This window comes from Scophthalmus maximus, chromosome 2 (genome assembly GCF_022379125.1).
Source record: "Scophthalmus maximus strain ysfricsl-2021 chromosome 2, ASM2237912v1, whole genome shotgun sequence".
Lineage (NCBI taxonomy): Eukaryota > Metazoa > Chordata > Actinopteri > Pleuronectiformes > Scophthalmidae > Scophthalmus > Scophthalmus maximus.
In genome coordinates this window covers 10,135,131-10,160,487 of record NC_061516.1, presented here as the reverse complement: position 1 = coordinate 10,160,487, position 25,357 = coordinate 10,135,131, and the positions used below count along the sequence as shown (strand labels likewise).

General features: G+C 41.8%; 1 protein-coding gene across 5 annotated transcripts; it reads left to right on the top strand.

Annotated features, from left to right (window-relative positions):
* Positions 1–1,636: 1,636 nt before the first annotated feature.
* Positions 1,637–20,636, top strand: ints2 (integrator complex subunit 2). Of its 5 annotated transcripts, none has more exons than XM_047329642.1 (26): positions 1,637–2,007; positions 2,739–3,047; positions 3,128–3,266; positions 3,897–3,999; positions 4,675–4,788; positions 5,892–6,022; positions 6,447–6,617; positions 7,910–8,130; positions 8,301–8,426; positions 8,632–8,703; positions 9,616–9,730; positions 10,183–10,251; positions 10,437–10,571; positions 10,660–10,836; positions 11,591–11,705; positions 12,471–12,575; positions 12,801–12,965; positions 13,906–14,107; positions 16,385–16,510; positions 16,853–17,054; positions 17,256–17,537; positions 18,569–18,676; positions 18,872–18,977; positions 19,352–19,528; positions 19,821–20,004; positions 20,127–20,636. In XM_047329642.1, exons 2-25 carry the CDS (start codon positions 2,755–2,757, stop codon positions 20,000–20,002), a joined length of 3,636 nt encoding a protein of 1,211 aa, XP_047185598.1. In that variant the 5' UTR covers positions 1,637–2,007; positions 2,739–2,754; the 3' UTR covers positions 20,003–20,004; positions 20,127–20,636. The 5 variants fall into 5 exon arrangements, with proteins under 5 accessions (XP_047185598.1, XP_047185595.1, XP_035481712.1 ...); XM_047329639.1 differs by having other exon boundaries at positions 19,821–20,031; positions 20,154–20,636; XM_035625819.2 differs by having other exon boundaries at positions 11,594–11,705; positions 19,821–20,636.
* The last annotated feature ends 4,721 nt before the right edge of the window (positions 20,637–25,357 follow it).

Here is a 25,357-nt window from a genome sequence, read left to right as displayed (position 1 = left end):
ACCTTGGAAATATATTAAGTCCAGTGCCATGTTTTCTTCTTTGGGAAATCATGGTTGTTTGCAGTCGGCGATACAGTAGCTCTGCAAGCTTGTTACCACACTACCACACTGTGGGAAAGGCATAGAAATAACCCCGTACAAATTGCCCTGGAGTCATGTAGTAGCAGCTGGCTAGTCGTTCATTTGAGAATTCTCTGCATTTCTTCTTGCAGTCAGCAGCCTTTGAATACACAGAGGTCCTGTTCTGTTTAACGTCCATCCCTCAGCAACTGCTGTCAGTGTGCCCTTGAAAGTGTAGTGGAATTTACTCTAATAACACGTCACTGAGGCTGCACGGTGGTGTGGTGGTTAGCACATTCGCCTCACAGCAAGAAGGTTCTGGGTTTGAATCCCGGTTCGAACCAACCAGGGCCTTTCTGTGTGGAGTTTGTATGTTCTCCCCGGGTTCTCCGGCTTCCTCCCACAGTCCAAAGACATGCAGAATGGGGTTAAGTTAATTGGATTTGCCCAATGTTAGCTGGGATTGGTTCCATTGGAACAGAGACGCTTTTTTAAAACAATTCGGCCTCATTCAATGGGATTAAGTATTTACAGACAATTTCATACATAATCGCTATATTTTCAGAGGCTCTTAATTAATTAGACTATTACTTTATGGCATATTTAGCAGGTAGAAGGTCCGGAGTTGATTTCAAGGGTTGAATTTGCATTTGGTAGGTGTTATTAGGACAGATATGCCTAACTTTTGGTTATCAGAAATTTGCGACGTTCATAAAAAGAAGGAATGCACTGGTGGCATCACCGAAATACCTGTAGGACCACTGAAGACAACTAAAGTAATGCAGAATTCGTTCCTTGGAGAAGATAAACCCCTTTACGACACTGAGCCAGGTCAAAAACACTTTTTAAGGAGGTCGCTCTCGGATCTACAACAGGGTGCAAACCACCAGCAACACTCGAGAACAGACAGGCCAGTATACAGTTTGCCAGGAAACATCCAAAAGGAGAGAAAAAAAAAGCCCGCTCAGTTCTGGAACCACATTTTTTGGATGGATGACACCAAGATTAACTTGGACCAGAATGATGGGAGGAGAAGAGAGCAGAGAACGAAAGCAACAGCTCGTGATCTTAGGCCACCGCATCATCTGTCAAACGTGGTGGAGGCAGTGTTATAATGGCATGGGCTTGTGGAGCAGGGTGTTTATTGATGACGTGACAAGTGGAAGCAGCAGGGTGAAATCTGAGGTGTAAAGGGCTAAACCTTCTGTCCACATTCAGCCACATACCGCAAAACTGATAGGATGGCACTTCACATTACAGATGGATAACAACCCCTTTGAAAAAAATGGAAATGGATAATACTTCCCAATGACCCAGTCAGCTGAGCTTTTCACTCACTGTGAAAAGCTCAGCATTTGGTGATGGGTTTTTCATACAAGTATTTAAAAAAAAAAAATTATGAATTGTGTTAGTTTGTCCAATTACTTATGAGCCTTTGAAGTACTTTGCATTAAATGGCTGTAATTCCTAAACAGTTATTGCAATGTATATTGTTGTCAAACCCCTTATTAAAGCTGACAGTCTGTTTCACAATCCATTGTGGCTGTGTAAAAAGGCGAAATGACAAAGGGAAAAAAGAAAAAAAGAGAAGCTGTGCCACTGCCTCGAACCCTGCACATGAAGAGTGTGTGATCGCAGCCTGCCGGCGGTGAGGGCAGGACCCCGGGCCCTCACTGTCACACCACATAGAAACACTCTGTCGACACAGACACGCTCTTGGTTGGACATGCGGAGACGACACTAGACAGGTAGAGAGAAACAAGGGGCATACAAGCTACAGACATATTTCCATAAACCTGCCGGCGAATGCCAGGACGAGCCCTCTCGCCATTGGCTTAGAAAGTCCCCTGTGGAGCCCCGGTGGCTTCGCACCCGAGTCCGAGGTCTCGGGGCCTCGATGGTGAACTTTCACCATCAAAAAAGAGAGACATCGTCCTAACACTTGAGGTAAGATTGTTCTTGTTGCATTACCGTGTGTGCACATGCAATGTCAGACGTGTACAGGTCAGAGACGCGGGCCGGACAGCACACTCGAGTTTTGCCGTGTGATTGTTAGCCTAGCCTAGCCTAGCCTAGCCTAGCCTAGCCTAGCTTAGCTTAGCCTAGTCTAGCCTTAGTGTTGTAGTCATAGATTTTAGCAATGGTGATAGCGAATGAGTGTTAGTCGAGTTACTGAAAGCTAGCTGACGGCTAGCGCTCACAAGCCGCCTTGTTTGAATGGACGTAGCTGTTATGTTACGATATTACTGTAAAATACACAGACACGTGAGAGCCATTCAAGATAGATTTTGGTTTCGGGGCAGTTGAAGTTGACGATATTGATATTATTGATACTCCCGGTGTGAGCTAGCATTGGCGCTAACACAGGCGCTTGTTCGCGATAGCGGACCATGGCGGCTAACATTAGCCTGTTTTGTTAGCAGTGTTTATTTTGATACAAGAACGGCAACGTCATCTGGTTGCAGTTTACTTCGACAACATCCAGACTGATTGAATACAAACTAACCGAAGGAAAACGCAGTGACTCGGGAAGTGCAAGGTATCAGTGGGCTGGGCATGGCACAGTGTGTGTACGAGCTGCTGCAGTGTTGAACACGACGCCTAGACTCCTGGACTGGTCACTTCCCTTGCATCCGATTCCGCCTGTTGAACTGTCTGTTGTGCCTGTTGTCCCGCAGGAACAGTGGCAGAGCGATGGCAGACGGCGCAGGGATGCAGTTCGTCAGCGCCTTTGCTTTTGAAGCCATGCAGAAGGTGGACGTGGTGCGTCTGGCAGCCCTGAGTGACCCAGAGCTGAGGCTGCTGCTCCCCTGCCTGGTGAGGATGGCCCTGTGTGCTCCGGCTGACCAGAGCGAGTCCTGGGCTCAGGACAAGAAGCTCATCCTTCGGCTGCTCTCAGGGGTGGAAGCCGTCAACTCCATCGTGGCTCTTTTGTCCGTCGACTTTCACGCCTTGGAGCAGGATGCACGAAAGGAGCAGCAGCTCAGGTATGACCGGCACGTTGTCGCGCCGCTGATTCCACAGTCCGGCGTGGGAATCGGGAATTGATTTAATTGTCCTCCGCCAGGCACAAGGCCGGTGGCTCGAACGGCGAGAGCATCCTGGTGTCACAGCTACAACATGGCCTGACCCTGGAGTTTGAGCACAGCGATCCCCTGAGGAGACTGCGCCTGACCCTCAGTGATCTGTTGGCCATCATGAATAAGGTACAGTCAGAGGTTCCAAACACAATTCAGGAAATAATAGGACAATTGATTGCATTAATTAACTAATGTATAATTGAACGTTTGTTCTACAGAAATAAATAACAAAAACAAGATCCTCAGTCACAAAAAAGACTACAAAAACTTAGACAAGACAATTTATAAAAGTGTTTGGCAGTTGATTTTAAAGATACTACTGATATGCCACCCTAAACTAGTGTCCTTGTTGATAGGTTAGAGACAGCTGAAACAGGGGAGTTAGGATTACGACGTAAAATGCTGCCTTCTGTGAACAAGACATCTGGTGGATGCTTGAGTACAGAGAGACAGAGTGGGCTAAATACAAAGAAATAAGGCCTGAATGAGTTTGTACAAACTAATGAATGATTAAAAATAACCTACTTATGGAAATGGGCTTCACATGAAAGGAACAAGAGCTTTCTTTACTTGTTCATCAAAGCTTAAATTGGCATTGGAAATCACTCCCAAGTTTATGGCAGCTGCTCTCACATTGACAGATTAAATGTTTCTCAGTATTGGAATTGTCCTTGAGTCCCTTTATCTGCACTGAATAGAGTGGCTTGAATGATTGAACTACACAGTCCGTTTCCTTTTTCCCTCGTTGTTTCTCAGGTGGTGGACTCAAATGGAGAATTTTTCTTAAAGTCTTCTGAACTCTTTGAAAGCCCGGTTTACTTGGAAGAGGTCGCAGATGTCCTTTGCATTTTACAAGCAGGTACCCAACTCCTTTCATCCTCTCAACTGTCTTAGTTGGAGGTGCTTTGCAAGTGGGATTGTGTTGAACATAACATCTTTTGGACAAGTGGGGTCCTTTGCAGGAAAGCGAATTATAGGATCCAAAATGCTACACCATAGGTGGCATGTGCAGGATTAGCTCACGTATGAAAGTCTGTGACACTATGCTAAATTAATATGAAGGCTTAAATTAAGGCTCTTTTATTTGCCATACATTTTGTAAATATTAATGCTTGTACATGTACAGAAATTGAGAATCTGACAGAATTGGAAGGATTTTGGTTTTAAAAAAGAAGAAGATATTTATGGGCTGTTATGAAGAATACTTTACTCAGATCTTTATATTTGACTGTTTAAGCCATGGAACTTGCAGATTCACTGTCTGATTTTATTCCTCATCTTGGGTTTGATTCAACAATTTATCAATAATTTAAACGTTTAATGTTAGGATCCTCCATTGACTAGTAAAGTCTGCCAATCATTATCATAAGCATGCTATGTCAAACTTATCAATTGATTAATACCCCTCTACCATTGTGACACAACGAGGGAGTTGTCAGTGATGTCGAAATATACACAATCCACATCAGTGTTAAAAACACACACACTTGTGCTCATTTTAAAATGTGAAAAATCTTTTTCCCCCCTTTATTAGAACTGCCTTCCTTGTTGCCCATTGTGGACGTGGCAGAGGCTCTGCTCCATGTACGCAACGGTGATTGGTTTCTGTGTCTGCTGGTTGCCAATGTCCCTGACAGCTTCAATGAAGGTAATTCACCCTGTACAACACTGCACATCCTATCAGCTGATATTGTGAGATGCCTGTTAATTGCCTGCAGTAGATTCATATGGATATTGAGTGTGCCTGCTGTGGCAGAAATAGACCTTTGTTAAAAATTAGTTCACATGGTTTCTCTGATAGTATCAGTATGATTATGGGCAGATTGTAATTGAGTTGCCATCGCATGCTTTCATTCTGAGTTTAGCGGTTTTCTTCCCATAATTCTAGCTATGCTACAGGCCTGAGTGTGTGTGTGTGTGTGTTTGTCTTTGATTGATGATAGACGATATTGTCCTGCTGTGGCTCATAGAGAGTGCAGTGTGTGCTTTGAGAGGCTGCTTAGAGCTAAGTTGATTGGCTTATTTGTGTGTGCGCTACACAGCAGTCAATGTCAAGGAATCCTTTTCCCTTTGTTACTGGACAAGAACTTGTTCGACTGAATAAAAAGTGAAATGAATTGATCGAAGGGCGAAGTGTGGAAAATGGCTCTGTCTAGAAGCATCAACGTCTGTCACACGGAACACGAGCTGGTAACAAGACCCAACTCCACTGGCTCTTTTCTGGCTCATGAAATGATACAGAGGTGGCTTATATCATTGCAGTGCATGTCATAGTCTCAGCTAACCATAAATAGTTTGACTTTTAAACTGTCAGTCCTGGAAAAGCAGATGGGAAAAGAGATAAAACATTGGAAACAATGTCCCCTTTTGGCTGTTAAATTTTATTTAATGGCAAATAAATGATTCATGATCCTGTGGAGTGTATGTGTTATTGGAGGAACATGACTTGGCCATGACATGCGAGAAATTATACTCTGTTACTGTCTGTCAGTGATATAAAGAAAGCCAGAAAACATTTAGGCAAGGATTACATTATTATTAAATGTACATGACATAAAACAAAATTAAAAGATTAAAAGGATACAAATGTGGAGTTCTAGGAAACTACCCCCTTGATCAAACTGTCAAACAATTTTCATCTACTGAACAGCAGAACTAGATGAAGAAAAAAGCACCCAAAAAAAGAATATTTTTACGGGTTGTTATATACTGAATCTTTACCTAAATTTGCATGTCTGTCTCCATTTGCAGTTTGCAGAGGTTTGATCAAGAATGGAGAACGTCAGGATGAGGAGAGTCTGGGTGGTCGGCGCAGGACTGAAGCACTGAGGCAGCTGTGTCAGATGAACCCATCACAGGCCCTCAACATCAGAGCTATGGTGGTCAGTTACGCTATTATCATAGGATGAGGAGAAAACTAGTACTTGTTCGTGCAATTTCTTTCATTTGCAGTTTAGAAACTGAAGTAAGTGTAAGTGTTACTCTCAGAGTAAAATTTTCATGCAGCGGGCTACATCTGTGTGTGAGTGTAGGGTACACAGAGAAGATGGGTGTTATGCTTATGTTGTAAAGATCTTATAATTTTTTTATCTTATAATGAGAAGTGTAAAAAGTTGTTTCTGTTCTATTTAATTTTGTAATAATATTACATTACTTCAAGTTCTACATTTGCTAAAAGAAACTAACAATACAAACAGAATAAATAATTTTGGAAGATGCTACAAGAAAAAGTACAAATTTGTACATGCACAAAAATAATGCACTGTGTGTGTGTGTGTGTGTCTGTTTATCCCGTGTGTCCTTCAGGTGGAGGAGTGCCACCTGCCTGGCCTTGGTGTGGCTCTAACTCTGGACTACAAACCAGATACACCAGATGAGGCAGTCAGCCCTCTGGTGTCTTATGTGAGCGGTCTACTGCTGGGCACCAATAGCAAAGTCCGTACCTGGTTCAGCATGTTCATTCGCAATGGACAACAGGTGAGGGGCCAGGATGTGAGCAAATATGAACATTTTGTCCCCTTGTGTTGAGCAGAGGACAGAAGAACTCTTTTGTGAGTCGACAACATAAGATGTTGGGCGCACTCATGTGTCACCATGCTTAAGCAAACATTAAGCCACTACATATTAATTCTACTGGATGAAACAGAGCTGAGAAGTTAAACTGGTTCATGCATTGAGTTATGATTTCACTTTGAATTTATATTCAGAATAAGATGTTAAACATGTTTGACTATAGTAGGCAAAGTAGTGACATCGCCTTAGTCTGGATTAAGCCTGGGTTTTCTCATGTGCAAGTAATGTCATTATGAGTGCAAAAACAATGCTCATATTCTCCCACAAACACACACACACCAATGCTCTCATATACAATGTACTGTATGTCGTACTGTATTATCGCTATGCTTTCAATTGTCTATGTTTCCCTTATAAAGATGTTCAGTCCCTAGCTATACCTTCCTATCTTGTACATTATAATTTGTATCTAAGACATTGTTTCCCCTACCATGGAATTGGTAGTCAAGTCAAATTAATTTTAATTTTGTTTTGTATTTTACATATAATGCAAAGCCGAAGTCATTTAAGGTCACTTTCCTTATACACCTTATTCTTCATTCCTGTATAAATGATTGTGGATGAAACTTAACGTGATTTGTGAAACCTAACCCTAACCTTAATGAGACACATGCCATCTCTTGCATAAAGACGCAGAGCAACGTCCCTCTGACTGCACTTGTGTGCAGGGTTCCACTGATACAGAAACGGAGCAGAAGAGACCCAGACATACAGACAAAACATGTCGGTTTCTTATCCTGCTAGCTAATAATATAAAAGGTTTTTACGTCTTTCCAGCAACTAGGGGCAACGAGGGGACAAACAATGTAAGAGAGAGAGAGAGAGAGAGATAAAGACCATAATCAGTTGTTATTAAACAGCATCCCCTCGCTCCGTGTGAGACCCAGAGATTGAAAGAGAGACAAGTTTTGCTCATCACACCGAGTTCCCCACTACTTCGCTACTTTACCTCCTTTTACTAGCTTAGAATTTGACCTCACACCAGCTCCTGACCAGGCGTGATATTTACGACTTGTCTTAGTGAGGAGAATTCTTAAGCCTTAAGTTGTTGCAACTGCCGTAACTCTGCGTCTGTACTTAGAACCCAAAGTTCCGACCAACTGAGCTCAAGACCAGGCGTCAGACCAGTTGTTGCAACCGGCCTCTGGATGGAAGCACACCAGTTGACGCATTTCTCTTTCTCTCTGTTCCACCAGCGAAAGAGAGAAAGCAGCTCAGTGCTGTGGCAGATGCGCAGACAGCTGCTGCTGGAGCTGGTCGCCATCCTGCCGCGGTCACGCAGCACCCACATGCCCAATGACGGTGACATGGAAGACGAGGGCCTCTCGGGGTACTCTGGCCTGAGAGAGGAGCATGTAGTGAAGGCCAGTGCTCTGCTCCGACTGTACTGTGCCCTCATGGGCATCGCGGGTCTCAGGTAGACTGAAGGGGATCCAGTATCCCGACAGATATTTGATACTAGAGTAATCATGATTTTGGATGTGTATTTTTTTATCGTTTTTAGAGTTTGATTGTAGTTTTATAAAATAAAAATGCTGCAAAAGCCCATGTCTTAAAGATGATATATTTATTGTGACCCTTGTCTAGACCGACGGACGAAGAGGCAGAGCAGTTGCTACAGCTGATGACCAGCCGGCCTCCGGCCACTCCTGCTGGTGTTCGCTTTGTCTCCCTGTCCTTCTGCAAGCTGCTCGCCTTCCCTACTCTGGTCAGGTACACAAAGCTAGTCTTATTGACTCCTACTGTTAGAAGTCTGTTTTTTTCACATGTACACAAACCCTATTCAACTAACAGTTGGTTTTGCGTTTTGATTTTCTGCCAACGCATGCTGCCTGCCAAAAGACTTGTCTGCATCTTTTAGCCGTTAGTACTGTGTGAACATTGTCCTCTGTGTGTGTGTGTGTGTGTGTGTGTCCAGCACTCCAGAGCAAGAGCAGCTGATGGTCATGTGGCTTAGCTGGATGATCAAAGAGGAGGAATACTTTGAGAGGTAAGAAAAATCTCTTTTTATGATAATGAGGCATTACTGTATTGAATGAAATGGTTTTTAGTTTGTACGTCCAAAGAAATGGTGCATGAAGTTCGTTAGTCTGTGGGTTAATTGAGATCATAATACTTGAGCACATTTTTTTTTTTAATTTATTGAATATTTTAATTGAATGACACAAGCTCATATTTTAAATATTTGAATAGCTTCGTTGATTGATATATAATGAATGTATAAATACATTTTGATTTAGGAAAATGAATGCATTATTAACATGGTATGAATGTATTAAGTGCAAGATGGGTAATTCACATTTTGAAAAAAACTCTTAATGTCTTTGTATTTCATGTTATATTTCACACTTAAAGTCATTGTCAAATTTCTATGGTCTTATGCTAAAACTTCAAACATGTTTTATCTTGTTTGTAGCACTTTGTTTTCTTCCTCAATAAATATTTGATTATTATAGGATTCAGATTTAGAACACCTCGCTGTTGTTATACCTAATCTTAAACTAGCATGGTTCCTCTCACTGATCTTTTGTTTCAAAACAGCCTGTTTACTGATTGAATGAAACTCTAACAGTAGAGGATTTTTTTTTATGTAGTCAAGGGAATTAAGAGTTAAATATGGTAAATCCGATGTCTGTATAAACAAATTAATGTTTGCTGTGTCACTGTCCTCTTTTCGGAGGCTCTTCGTGTTCCATGTCTAAATGTTTGTTGTACATGGGAACAGCCAGTGATAAACTACAGTGATAACTGCAGCATCTGTTTGTTCATGCCTGTAGTCAACTGGCATAATCGCTTGATTAAAATTCTATCTGTAAGTTTCAAGATTAATGACAAGTCCAAGTGTCTTGTCTCACTTGCTTCGCTTTCAAATATGTGTTTGTATGTGTCTTCCTCCTTCCAGTGCTGCGGGCGTATCTGCTTCTTTTGGAGAGATGCTATTACTGGTTGCCATGTATTTCCATAGCAACCAGCTCAGCTCCATTATTGAGTTGGTGTGCTCTACTTTGGGGATGAAGGTAAGGTGGTAGGTGGGAGGGTGACAGTGATCAATACATCAGTCTGTCTGACCAGCTCCTGGCCCCACTCCTCCACTGCAGCAGTGGCGCATATGAAAACTATATCACTGAAACACTTGCAGCTTACACATATCTACCAAGACACTCGATACCCTGGGGCCAATTTTCTGTTATATTACTTATTAAGTGCACAATTGTTTCCTGCCTGTGTGCTAAGTAGTTTTCCTGTCTCAGTGTATTTTCCGCTAAGATGTGAAATGTAATTGGATTTAGAGCCTGTTTGTTTCCACCCCCAGGGCAATCATCTCAATTCAGTGTTGTGATGTTGTGGCTGCCATGTAGAATTTTCCTTATGAAATATGAAAGGAGGGGATTACAAAATACCAGCACTGTTGCCTGCAGGTTGTTTTCACTCAGAGTGAAGCTTTTGATTTAAATTTTTCTTTCTACAGATTGCCATCAAGCCAAGCTCTCTGAGCAAGATGAAGACTATCTTCACACAAGAAATCTTTACAGAACAGGTACATATCTGCCTACATGGTACATCATGGTTAATATCCTGCCCTTTATGAACGAAAGGCAGTTAAATTAAATTCAAAACAAAACTTTCTGCATTTTCCTGCCTGTGTGATAAACTGTAAAAAATCTGAAGGTGTTCTTCAATTGTTGCTGTGCTAATAACTTTAACATTATTTCTGGTGTGCAGGTAGTCACAGCCCATGCGGTTCGGGTCGCAGTGACCAATAACTTAAGTGCCAACATCACAGGGTTCCTCCCAATACACTGTATCTACCAGCTGCTTCGGAGCCGAGCCTTTACCAAGCACAAAGTCTCCATCAAGGTATGATATGAACACTAACTGACTGTTATTAATCGCTGGGTTTACATCTGTTCAACAAAGGAATTTTACCCTCCGGTGCACCTTCTAGGATTGGATCTATCGCCAGCTCTGTGAGACAAGCACCCCTATCCACACCCAACTGATTCCTCTAATTGATGCCTATATCAACTCCATCCTCACTCCAGCGTCTAAGGCCAACCCAGAGGCCACCAACCAGCCTATCACTGAGCAGGAGATCCTCAGAGTATTTCAGAGTTCTGCTGGGGTGAGTTAGCCCTATGGCGACATAGGAACAGCCCATGCCTATAAAGTTGATATCCAACAATATATGTATTTGAAGGCAGTATTTTCCACTTTAGAATTGAGTCTGATATCTGAACGTTACCATAAAACATAAAACAATTTCTCTTTCAGTCCATTTTGCCACCCTGTTTCACTTAATTATTGTTATAGCAGTAAAAATTGTTGGAATTAAGTCTGTTGCACTGAATGTTGTATATAAAAAAAAAAGACTTGTCTTTGACTGTTCTGTGAACTGCATCCCTGTGTGAACGTGCACAGCTAAACTGAAAATTGTTGATTTATAAGGCAAAGTACTGCTATGAAAAGCTGCAATATACTCGTCAATGGCTTTTGAACATTAACAGTGATTAGACTGAGGAGTTGCGTTCTTTATACACCTCATCGGGACTCTTTTCTGTTCTTGATAAATGTCTTTTTAGGCTTAGCATTTTAGAGTTGGGTAAATTGGGGTTGTAGTAAACAATATCAACAACAATTCATTCCCAACCTTAAGCATCCCATGATTTTGTATTGCCGATTAACCTTTTGAAAGTATCCATTCCTGTATTCACTACTGCGCTGCCTGTCCCCAAGGGCTGTCACTTTTTCCCAAAATCAGGTTGCAATGCAATTTTCCCCTTGACGTTCGAGTGAATGTTTAAATTTTATTAAGTGACAGCTGTAATGTCCCCCAGCCTAAAGAAATATTTTTTTTTCTCTATATCTCTTTTGGTTAGCAGGGGGAGGGGAGTAGAGGGGGACGACAGCGCTACTCCATCACTACCCAACTCCTTATCCTCTACTACATCCTGTCGTATGAGGAGAACCTGTTGGCTAGCACCAAACAACTAGGTATGTACGGGAGAATAAATGTGTCCCATACGGCATTGCAATGTACCTGTCTTCCTTCTGTTTGCGCCCTTGGCTCACTTCCTTTCTTATTCTTCTTTTTTGACTCTATAATGTGCCTATTGTCATCTCATCCGTTGAAGAAGGCGTTGTATGTGCGATGAGAGGAATTTGTCAGGCAGTGTTAGGAGAAAAGCAACCTTTATCCTCTGTTAAGTTGTCTCCTACAACTTAACAGAGGAGATATTTACTTAATGTTCGGTTGAGTTCCAGGGTGTATGAATTAAAGAACATCTTTAAGATAAGAGGCATATATACTGTATGTGCAGTCATTCATCCTCCTCTCTCTCGATCTCGACACAGACCGATTCATACTGAATATAAATGGTTGGCTGAAAAAGAGCCAATTACAATGTCTGAGAGAGTTAAGCTAACTGGGACAGCTGTAGGTTAGATTGAGCATTAGCAGTTAGCCTAGTCAGTGTTTATTCTCTCCCAGGACAAGCTCTCCTCTTGCCCTTCATTAAGACAGATTTATGCGAGAGTTTATGCCCATCTCTTTAATTGCTGTGTTTACCCAAGTGTTCCCGCAGCCTTCGAGGAAGGAGTAATGATGCCCATCAGCAGTGGTAATGAACCCACGTCAATGAAAAATCACCTCCGCTTCTCGGACACATCGGCACAGTGGCTCCGGTGTCCTTACACAGCCAAATAAAACTATTTACTGCCCTATAGTTTCTGTGCTTCACTCACCTTTTTTTTTTAAAGCCCTGATGCAGAGGAAGCCCAAGTCCTACTCAGCAGCCCTGATGGACCAAATCCCCATTAAGTACTTGGTTACCCAGGCCCAGGGACTTCAGCAGGAGCTAGGAGGTGAGAGCAAAACATTTCTTAACTGAAGTTACTGAAAGTATGATATATATTTTTAGAATAACACAAAAATAAGTATATATATCATATTGGGTTTTTTTCTGGTCAGTGATAAAGAACCCAAGTGAGCAGTTATCCCTTGTTGGAAATGAAAAAGTCTTTTATGTTTGAGGAAAGAAAGAAACGCACACAAAAAAACAACAACGTTTTCTCCCTCTATGTCCCCAGGCCTGCATTCTGCCCTGCTGAGGCTGTTGGCCACCAACTACCCCCATCTATGTCTGGTGGAGGACTGGGTGTGTGAGGAGGTGGTGACTGGTACCCTGCCCCTGCTGAGGAGAATGATGCTCCCCAGCAACACCTGCAGATACACCCGGAGCCAGCTCCACCAGGGTGAGCAGGGTTGGAATGAGGGATGACAGAAATGGGATTAAGTCATAAGGGCTTCTAGATTTCATGAAGTGGTGAAACAGTTTAGACTAAAGAGTAAAAGAAAAACAATATATTAAGGCACAACAAAGGGAATCCAAAAAGGTGTCACTGCTAAAAAAAAAAGAGAGAAAAGCTCATGGATGATAATGTGCCATGTTATCAGTCAGGGTTGGAAGAGGAAAGTGATACTAACAGTGTATAACACATTGACGAGTGACTGCCTTTATCCAACTCAAATCTTATCTCAGGGGTTTATCTGTCAGGCTTAAGGGATTATGCTGTAATTGGCTTTTCATTGATAGAAATTCTTGACAAAAGGCAGAAGTGTAACAGATAATCTGTTTCACACTCTGTCATGCAGGTTAATTTACAGTGTACTGAATATACCTTTACATAATATGTAATGTAATTTATCCAGAGTATGTTTTTGGGCTCTCTCTACATTGCAAACTTAAATAGGGAAGTGTGATAAGAATAGAAAATACTGCTCATCTGCTGTGTTTTGTTGAACTTGAATGTTAACAGTAGGCTGTACGCCCCATGGAGGTATTTGTGAATTAGGTTAAATGATAATACCTCTTAAGTTCTTAACACCATTTAGTCTAAAACAGAGGTGGGGAACCTTTTTCCTATCAAGGGCCATTTGAATGTTCACACTGTCCTTCGAGGGCCATACTAAATGATCAAACACATACATCACACTTGCCTCTCTAATGCGATTGCTGGAACTGCTTCTCTTTGTAGAAGCGTCTTATGAGAGATGGTAGTTTAACTTTTTTGTTTTCATAGAAAACCAAAAAGGTGTGTGTGTGTGCACTTAGTTCATATCACTTAAGGTAACACAACAAGACTCCACAGCTCTAGGAGTTTGAAAACTAATTTAACAGTTTTCCATCCACAGCCTTCCAGAAGTTGCCATCCAGCAGTCCCAGGTTAATGCGGATCCTGGAGCACTTAACGCTACTTTCACCTGGAGACCTGATCCCATATGCAGAAGCCCTCACCGACAGCATGGCTCTGCTGCTGGATTCCTCCGTGCCCCGTCGCATACTGCAGACCCTCAACAAGCTCTGGATGGGCCTCAATACTGTGATGCCCCGCAGGTACATACTGTGGACACAATTCAATGATAGACAATGCTATTGTGACAGCCTGAGTTGAGTTTACCACTGAATATGACAGTGCATCCCGAAAAGTATTCACAGCGTTTCACTTTTTCCACATTTTACAGCCTTATTCCAAAAGTTTGTTTGCAAATTTATTAAAACCAAAACCCAAACATGAAGTCAGGGAGGTGACCAAGAACCCGATGGTCACTCTGACAGAGCTCCAGTGTTTCTCTGTGGAGAGAGGAGAACCTTCCAGAAGGACAACCATCTCTGCAGCACTCCACCAATCAGGCCTGTATGGCAGACTGGGCAGACGGAGGCCACTCTTCAGTGAAAGGCACATGACAGCCCGTCTGGAGTTTGACAAAAGGCACCTGAAGGACTCACAGACCATGAGAAACAAAATATTCTGGTCTGATGAAACAAAGATTCAACTCTTTTACCTGAATGCCAAGCGTCATGTCTGGAGGAAACCAGGCACCACTCATCACCTGGCCAATACCATCCCTACATTTTGGACTACGGCTGTAACATTACAAAATGTGGAAAAAGTGAAGCGATGTGAATACTTTCCGGATGCACTGTCCATGGTAATATTACATCATGGTAATTGGAATATTCGATTTAGATACATTGTTTAGACTTTAAATTCATATACCAGAATCTGGTTACCAAATATTTGATGTTCCTGGATGTGGATGTGCTTTAGTGTTATACGTATGCCTGAAATCAGTTGCATCACTTGAATACTGTGGAGAGTACACACAAGTATGTTTTCTTCACTGGCGAGAATCTGGGCTCCTAGTGAGCTCAACTGATGAAACTTTGATTTAAAAAATAATAAATATCTATATATAGATATATCTATATATATCTCTGAATTCAGGACCAAAAGAAAAATATAAATGAGGTGATATTCTCTTTTGGCTTTATAACTATTCAGGAAGAGGTTAATGGTAGTACTTGACTCGGTGTCATCTTTCCCAAGGCGCGGTAACGTTGCTGTGAGACTCAGTAAATGGATTAAAGGAGGACATGTGGAACAGGAGTTGTGACCCTTAACTCCAGGCCACTTGTTCAGTGATTACTGTGTGAATAGATCAGAGGTATTGAACCAAGCAGCTCTTCAGCCTGTGTGAACACTCTGGAAAGAGGAGGGTGACCCTTACGTTGCCCTGGGCCTACAGGGGCACAGTTACCACAGCTCTGAGGAGACATCCTATTGATCCAAAAGGGGTTCTTCTCTAACAGGAAGAGCTCAGGGCAGGAAAACTGAGACTCTCCATGAAGGAAGACGTAAGGGATTGCTGCTGCCTTCCTCACTCGCTGTTTAAATATTGAATGTTGCAGAGGGGCTAAACCAGAGGCTTTGGTGCATCAAGGAGGAGGGCAGCAGTGTCAGATTTCACACAGATCAAGTGATTGATGTGACTGTGCACGCTGCAGGATGGCTTGGAGCTCCAGGAGTACCCTGCTGTTAATAGTTTAGCATTGGTCTGATGAGAGAGACTGAGGCTACATCCACACTAATACGTTTCAGTTTAAAAACAAACGATCTCCGTGCAGACGAGTGTTATAGCTCTGTGAGCAGTAATCTCCCGCCAACATGCACACAACTAAAATTGCATATCACGTGACCATTCATGTAAATGGTGCCTGCGCATGCTGGTGTAAGCAGGAAGAAGATCATCTCTTTGCAGTCGGTTGCGCTTGAGTAAGAGCAGGGATTTCTTTTCTTGGACCGACGATGAGGTGGAACTGACAAAGTTTTGGCAATGCTTTGCATTCAGCGCTAGAATTCGTGACCGAATAGACCCAATCGAATGTGGCTTCCCAAAGGTCTGTTAGCCCCATAGTTAAATTAAAAACGGTCCAGCAGTATTTTTAAGTTCTGTTTTAGGGTCACGATAATGCCATCGTGATGTGGACGCCAGGCGTAAATGTAGAAACTGTGATGTCACGTACTAAAATGTATTGGTATGGATGTAGCCTGTGGTTGAATGCTGCCACAAGCTTATCTCTGAGTAACTGAATCACATTGCACCCCGATGAGTGTATTACATCGTATTTTTAGTTTACTTAAATATTTTTCTTTGAAAAGTTTTACTTTTAACGGGCTCAAATCTCTCAAATGTTGCGACATCACATTATTAAATTAAATTCTTTGATTTATATATAATGATCCAAGTCGGGCACTGTATTTCCTACACTGTTGTACTTGGTGCAGTAGGAATAGACATTAAAACTATGACAAATGTGTTTGTGTTGCAGGCTGTGGGTGATGACAGTAAATGCCCTCCAACCCTCGGCGAAGCTGCTCAAGCAGCAGAGATACACTCAGAACGACCTGATGGTGGATCCCCTCATTGCATTGCGCTGTGAACAGAGGGTATACAGGTAATTACAGGACTATCATATTCTAAAATGCCAGATATACCAAAGAGAAATTGCCGATGGGTCTTGCATTTAAACCAAGTATATCTATTGGATCACTGGACCGTTAACTTGTTTAATTTGCTTTGTTTTGGCGGAAGAAATCAAAGCGTGTCAAATGAATAAAACTTGAATCAACTGTGATTCCACTGTGTTTGTACCTTTTGTTATTTTCTCTCTAGGTCTTTGTAGATGTGACAATAGTTTCCAAATGACGACAGTTGAGCACAAACAGACATCTTTTTATTCTTACCGGTCTAAACAAAAGACAGTTCAAGACTTGTTTTATTTCCCTCTTTGTCCCAGGTGTCCTCCTTTCATGGACATCGTCCTTCACATGCTGAATGGCTACCTGCTAGCCTCAAAAGCCTACCTACACTGCCACCTGAAGGAGACGGCGGACTTTGATCGTCAGGGCCAGACAGTCTCGAGCCTGGGGGTGCCTGGACAGCCAGATACTCCTGAGGTCACCAGGGAGGAACTGAAGAACGCCCTTCTAGCTGCACAGGTATTTTAACTCCAAACTGACACAAACAGAGTTGCTTTTACATTCTCATTTTGCTTTTTGAGAAATACCCTTGTTTTTAGTTCTGTCATTGGATATTGGCAAAAGATGAACACAGAACTAATATGACATATAACACAAAAAATATATGTAAGACCTTTCAAGACCCTGTCATGGTAACCACCTGTTTCTGTTAAACTCCAGGACAGCGCAGCAGTCCAGATTCTTCTTGAGGTGTGTCTGCCAACCTCCGAGGAGCAGCAGCTGGGGGCTAACCCAGAGAGCCTGCTGAAGAGCATCAGAGGTCCCATGCCAGGGAAACTGAAACAGGGGAGCCCGGGGCCGAGAGCCTGCAGGGGCATGGAGGACGCTGAGCCAGAGGGAGGCCTGCTCAGCGACATGAGGGAGGTGCAATGCCTCATCTGTTGTCTGCTACATCAGATGTTCATTGCCGACCCCAACATCGCCAAGTTGGTTCACTTTCAGGTAATACAATAGGAAATAATGCAGAGGGGATAATGTTCTACACTACTCCGGAGTTATTGAGCCCTTAGCTGACAATTCCAGAGGCCACGCACCTTCCCAATGTACGTAGTCATGTGATATGTGTTTTCAGGCATGTTAGTATGGATAGAGGTTATTTCTGAGAAGGAGCTAAAATGCTTATGTGGACGGAGATTTTTCTCTTTTTGAAATGAAAAGGTAGGAGTGTGGATATAGCCAAAGATAAGCAGGGGTACATGTTGCTCTTAAACCTTTGATGTCAGTCACCATCCCAGGTGCTTCTGTATAAAGTTCTTTGCTTTTTCCAGTTTTTGTTGATCGAAAGAATTCGTATCATCAGGGTTGAATGATTTGCAAAAACATAGGATTATGATTATTTTCACAAATACTGCAAAGCTATACGAGTCACATGTTTGGCATTTCATTGTCACTGGAGAAATTTTTTTTTTGGTGTTTTGTTTTTTTTGCCTGTACCAAACAAGCATTTTTCTAGACAATGTGATTTATAAGACAGACCATCTCTCTCTGGCATAATCCATAACAGTATGTTATGACACTTAACCTTTATCACTAAATTGCAGCTTCTACAATTTCGGCTAATGCAATATTATTTCCATTAATTTTTCAGCCATAGTTATGATGCAAAACATCCTTTGTGTGAGTGTACCAGATTGCTGAAAATACATTCAAGTCAATTTTCCAAGAAGGTCCCAAGTCATGTTAACCCCATTAGCCACCACATTCTGCCATGGCATTAGTGGCAAATGACTCCCAGAGGGAGCAGAAGACCATATGGTGGACTCCACCAAACCAGTCCTTCCTCCCTCATGCTAATCCACCCCTGTCCACACTGCCAAGTAAAAGCTGCTGTGTGCATTCGTGTACATGTTTGTGGGCTTAAATGACTACTTGATTAAATTTACTGTGAATTCCTCATTCCTCCCTCATGACTTAAGGTTCATGATAGGTTTTACATTTCCTGTGCTCTCCCTCTGTGGCTCTCTTTCTCCCAGGGTTACCCTCAAGCTCTGCTGCCTTTAACTGTGGCAGGCATCCCCTCCATCCATATCTGTTTGGACTTCATCCCAGAGCTGCTGGCCCAGCCCCAGCTGGAAAAGCAGGTGAGGCATCCCAACCCCTCCTCTCCTTTTTCCTGGCTTTAAATCCTGGAGTTGCCCTGGTCCCGTGCCAGACACTCCCTGTTTTTTGTTTGTTTTTCTTTTAGGGAAACGGCTCTATTGGGTGCACGCTGCTGGGTGTTTGCACTTTTGCTACATAAATAAGTGGAAAGTGTGTGATTATGTGTGTCCTCACAGATCTTTGCAATCCAATTGCTATCGTACCTGTGTACCCAGTACGCACTGCCCAAGTCCCTCAGTGTGGCCAGGTTGGCCATCAGTGTGATGGGCACCCTCCTCACAGGTCAGTGCACAGTTTTTTCTGCTCTCCTCTTGTTCATTCATGACTTTGGTTTTAGCCATTTTTCCTCAACCTACTTTAAAAACAATTCTACTCCTGCATCTCTATCGTTGAACCTGCTCCCAGCAGACTCACCTTATATATAGTATGTTACAACAATGCATCTTGTAAAAAAATTGACTGCTTTCACCCAGTTTGTCTTAATATTCTTCCCCCAATATATGGCTGCCACCGTCTGGCCTTTGGCTGTTAGTGCAGTGTTTCTTTTTCTCCGTTACATAAGAGTCAAATGTGTCCCAACATATCAGCCGCTGTATTCAATGTTTACACAGGTCTTGTGCATACTTTAACTTTGTTGTGTGTGTTCTTCTTTCTAGTGCTGACTCATGCCAAGCGTTTCTCCTTCTTCATGCCCACCCTGCCATGCCTGGTGGCCTTCTGCCAGGCCTTCCCTCCTCTCTATGATGAAGTGGCAGGTCTGTTGGTACAAGTGGGCCAGGTTTGTGCCTCTGACGTAGCCACCAAAGCCAGGGATGTTGACCCCCTCATTGCCCGTGAGTAGAGTACACATGATTTGTAATAAATCCATTCCATTTTTCATGTTGGACGCTAAGAATTCAATGAACATAAAAATGCTGAGATGTATACATTGACACAAAAATATGTTCTGGCCTTTACTTTGTATCATTAAGTAATGTTGGTTGACTTTTTCTAAAAATCTGCTACACTGTTTAGGATTTTTTTCCGGAGATATTTAAAAACCACAAAGCTGATTAAAGGTATCATTAAAAAGATCAACCTGTGTTCAGCAACATGTCTAAGACTTTTTTTTTTTTTTTACCTTAGGCCTGCAGTATCTAAAAGAGAAGCCTCAGGAAGCCCTGATTCAAGGAGGAGGCTCCTCAAAGCTGACTTTACCTCAGAGGACAGCAGAAGAACTGGGTGGAGCTGACCCTGATGTTCAACTCTGCTACTGTGTGGAAGCCACTTTCATGGACATTATCAGCTCCACTCTTCATGGACTATAGACCACACACACACACACACACACACACACACACACACACACACACACACACACACACACACACACACACACACACACACACACACACACACACACACACACACACACACACACACACACACACACACACACACACACACACACACACACACTAGAGGGAGAGGAGGGACCACGCTTCCACTAACAACTCAAAACACCACCCTGATCGACATTCACTCTCCTGAGAAGGGCTAATGTCAACACACATCCATTGATCTGCAACAGATGTAAATTTCTTAAGGGCTTCCAGAGAATGTTAGGTCGTGGGTTGCTTTCATTCTGTGCACACAGTGAACAATTCATTTTATATTCACTCTTGTCTGTTTGGTCAGTCACCTAATGAAAAATACATTATTTACCTCCTTGACACCCTGTAAATAAACCATGTCTCCAATTTAATTAGAAAATGTGTGTGCCTCTGTAGAAAGAATACTGAAAAGGTTAAGTGGGTCAATTTTCTTGACCTCAGCAGGCACATTTTTCTTAGCTTTAAGTGTCATGAGCTTTTACTTAGCCACTGAAAATAGAAAATGTTACCTTGAAATAATATGTAGAGCTTTTGTATCGTTTTTGTTTGTAATAAAACAAAAAAATGATTCCACTGATTCGGTGTGTTTGCACCAAATGGGAAACTTGGTTTAGCAGTTGTCCATGATCTGTTCCATGAACCCGTACAAACAAAAAACCCATATAAACATTTTTAGTTCACCTACAGATGAGCGCCATCCGAAGGACATATTATTTCCACTGCTTCCATTTTCCGCCAGGCAGCCGTTTAAGTTTGCACGTTTTTTCCAAGCGTTCTTCGGCCACGTGACACTGCGCCAACTCGCGCCGGCGCAGTGTCACTCCGCCAATCAGCTGTTCGACTCAAAGCTGCCGGCGCGAGTTGGCGCAGTGACACATGGCCGAAGAACGCTTGAAAGAAACGTGCAAACTTAAACGACTGCCTGGCGGAAAAAGGAAGCAGTGGAAATAATACGTCCCTCGACGTACAATTGAATTTTTTTTTTTATTTTAAGTAAGCGTTCAAAAACGTTTGTCGCTGGCCCCCTCCGCTGCAGTGGGACGCTACTTCCACTTCTCCTCCAAACTCCGTTAAGTGACATCGCTGACCACCATCTCCGAAAGGTAACATATTAACTATGCACATGTAACTCATACACCCCCACTTCAAAATCCCCGAACTGTCCCTTTAGCCTGAACGCAGGAGGTGAACGAGTGTCGGAGGATGTCAACGAGGGTGTTGAGCACAGAGTCATGTGATTGGTTACACCTGTGTTCACCTGCTGTTGCACGTCAAAATGGCCACTGTTGAAAAGGTCTCTCGTGTCACTGAACTCCCCTTGTTGAGTTGTTCTCTCCCATGTGCCATGTTCACTATCAGCCAACATGTCACCGCTGTTGTAGTTGAATTGACAGTTACACATTTAAGCAGGCTACTATCTCGCAAAGTAACGGGCCGATGCTCGAGGATTGGTTGAATGACTTCCGTAATGTGGCGAGGGCCTTGTGTCATTGGTTGTTCCTGCCTTTCCTGCACGTAGGTGTAAATGTGAGCGAGGTTGGTTGTTTGGGATTAGAAACATTTATAGTTCAGGATTGATCCATAAACAGCTTGGATGTAAACTGTTTGTGAAGAAGAAGTAGAAGTACTACTCCAAATGCTAAGGAAAGTTGCCTACGCTCTTCCTTTGTTATCTTCTTTAAGCACAAGTGACACTGGACTGCAGCCACGTCAATAACTTACGACGTCTCATAAGTTTAGTGAAAAGTCCAACTTTCTTCTTTTGGCGCTGCAGTGATGAAGGCCTTATGAATTCTGTCACATATTTCCTGGATGTCACAACGTTTTAATTCCATCGAGAGGTCAAGGAATAGTGGCTACGTCAGGACATAGGATGTAATTGGCTGATGGCATCAGTTGTTGGCAGTTTATTTTACATTGTGTCTCACTCACAGCTGTATAGTAACATCCAGTCATATTCACTGCACAGCATGAACGTTATGGCCTGACCTGACTTTTCCTTTGGGTGCACACATCTACATGTATATTGAGTATTTCGAGATTTCACATATTTACAAAAATGTATCTCAATATTATGTGTGAACAGATGGACAATGTTTAATCTTGACATGTACAATACCTTCCACAAATACAAAAAGGATTTGTACACTGTGTTCTAAGTTATAGAAACCAAATCTGTAGTGTGATGCAATATCATTTTGTAGTGTAAGTCGTTTTTTTCAGGACACTGGTACTCCATTGGTGATTTTTTTGATGCTGCACATTTAAATCCAGTGGATTGTCCCAAGTGTTTCTTGTAACTCTGGAGTAACAATGTCAAATGTGCACTGTTCTTTGGAGAGATCTTTGTTTTGGCTACAAGCACACATTGACTGGTGTGGCCAATGGTCATATTCAAAACATATGAATTGTAAAAGTTATTCCGCACACACCTCCTCTTCGGCATAGGCTGCTGCAAGAAATGTACTTCTGGATCATTTTCAACGCCACTGTCTTTCTGAATCTATGTATTATTGTATTATTCAGAACCCACTGTCAATAACACACAAGATTGCTGAAATAAGTGAAATAGACTTATTTCACATATATCATATTATGGCAGTTTTGCCATCATATCCTAATAGACACATCATGGTAAGTCACCAGAGGGCAGTCTTGCCACGCTAAAAACAACGGATACACCCTGTCGGGATAAATCCATTAATTAGATAAACGATACTAATAGTTGATCTAAGAGTCAGCAGTGAAGAAATTAAGTATAGTTTTCAAGGTTTATACACATTATGCTGAAATATAAAACTATCACTGATTGAGTAAAAGGTCCCACGATTTACAGTGTTTAAGGACAATAAGATGTTTCTGGTGTCGGCATTATTAACTGTTGTTCACTGCATCGGCAAACAGAAGGATCATGTGTATCAGATTGCTAGAGAATTAATTAAGGACACAGGAAAATATGCATTATTATTTAATTTCTTAAAATGTAATGTTCTATGAAATGCATATTGCTAAATTAAGTACATTATGTCTTTTTATCTTTTTAATATGACGAGGTTTGAGTGACTTGCATCAACTCATCTTCCTCCGTGTTGTGGAAGCATTTGTTGAAAACTGCGGCGGTCACTTGTGCATTCCTGGTGCTCTGGGAGACTGATGCCTGAAGCGAGTGAGGGTGAAATCACAGAGCAGTTGTGTTCACTGGCATCACAGTTGTGCTTTTAACACCTATCATCCAAAACATTTTGCTTTTTGCCATTTTCGCTCCAAATTGCTGCTACAGCGAACATACAGAAAATCTGAGAGGAGCTGAAAGTGTTGATAGTTTTGAACGTAAATTAAAAACCTACATATTTAGTCTGGCCTTTATGAAGTGCTTTAAAAGTTTATGGTTTTATAGTATGTGTTTAATTTTGTATTATTTATTTTGTCCTACAATTTTGTTGTTGTTGATCATTGTTATTTATTTTACTATAATTAACTTTATTATATTTTTGACGTACTACTTCATAATTTCAATTATTGTCATCTTTATTGCTTGTTTTTACAAATCTTTATCACATCTCCCAATCCATTTGTCTCTAAATCAGGATGTCAAGCACTTTGCATTGCATGTGATTTGTTTGAAAGGTGCAATATAAATACAATTTGATTGGTTAATTGAAAATATAACCTGCTGGATACTGCACAAGGAGAGTAATGAGAAGGGACAAATTCAAACTATGACAAAAATTCCCTTCATTGGCAAGACACAATGATTATTATCAGTTTGTTAATTCAGGATCTCATGCTTTGAAGTCCAGTTGATGGAATTTAAATGTAGATTATGATCTTAATGTGAGGCACAACATACTCGCTCCATTCATCCATAGATCCAATTGATACACTCAGTTGTCAGTTTATTAGGTACACCTAACTAAAACAAATGCAGTCTAATGCAACAGTCCTACAATATATCCCATTTTCATGAAGGTTATAATGTTGAGTTTTATTGAAAATGTTTTACAGTTGATTCCAACTGTATCCAAGAGAGCCCTGTGTATATAAAACGCAATACAATACAAAAACACCACAAAATGACAATAAACATTTCAACATTAACTGAACATCGTAACTGTTATGAATTTAATGTCTATTGCAGAACTAGATTGCCTTATTGCATTTCAGCGGGATGAACTTAATGAAGTGCCAACTGAGTGTATTTCAGGATGGGATGGATTTGATGACTTCCTGATGGACTTCCTCGTATCTATTAACACAATCGATAAAAGAGTGATGATTTGCTTTAAAGCTCCTGATTGCCATATTGAAGAGTCGAAGACTTTGTGTCAGCACTCTGGCAAACGCTCTTTTGTAGCATCACTCCATTCAGACCCTGTTCATACCTGGCATTAACACAAGGTTGAAATATTGAAAATCCCATTGAGATATGCTGTAGAGATATTTGGCTTGTCTAAAACCTGCCAAGGTATAATAGACCCTGTTCGTATCTCAAAGGGATGTATAGTGTATCTGTTGTAATCAATAGGTGACTTAATACTTTTAGTTTTCGTTTCATTAAGTTCTGTTGGCACCGTTCATAATGGAAGTTTTTTGTGTAAAGAATTCCGTTTAAACATGACGGTAACTGGGATTCAGTTCAAGGGGTTCAGTCTTTTTACTCTGAGCAGAATCTCTAATTTGTGTTGCGTTCTTTGTCTTTCGCAGGCCTTGCACATAATCCAAGGATGTGTAAACACAGGCCTTATCGCGTACAATTTCACAACACTACATCTCTCTAGAAATCTCCCCCAGAACGCCCAAAGGGAAGTAGTTAAATGGTGTTCTTAATGCACTTAGCCTGCTATACCCTACCTCCAGCTATTTCAATCCACTTCACAGGTCTATTCGCTTCTGTTTACTTTGGGAGTAATAAAAGGTGAGGCCCTTAAGAAGTGGTGGAGAATCCCACTTCAGCTTGTTACAAGAGTCATTGAGGTTAGCAGAGCATTCTTTCCCTGTTGGTCTTGGTCTTTCTTTTGACAGAGAGGCACTTCAGGTATAATGCAGTCAAACACCAACATCTGCTGTGACTGCTGCTCAGCCATCCTCCAGGAAAGACGGTGTTTATCTCTCTAGTGCTGTATTCAATTGACTTTCCAAATCGGCTGTCTGAATTTGGAACAAAGATCTGTCATAGACTATTTTTATAATGGTTATAAACAGTTATAACAAACACCATGGGGTTTGACAGTTTTTAATCCTCTTCGGTAATGATACATAATAAAGATATTGATAGGAGCAAAGGGAGGA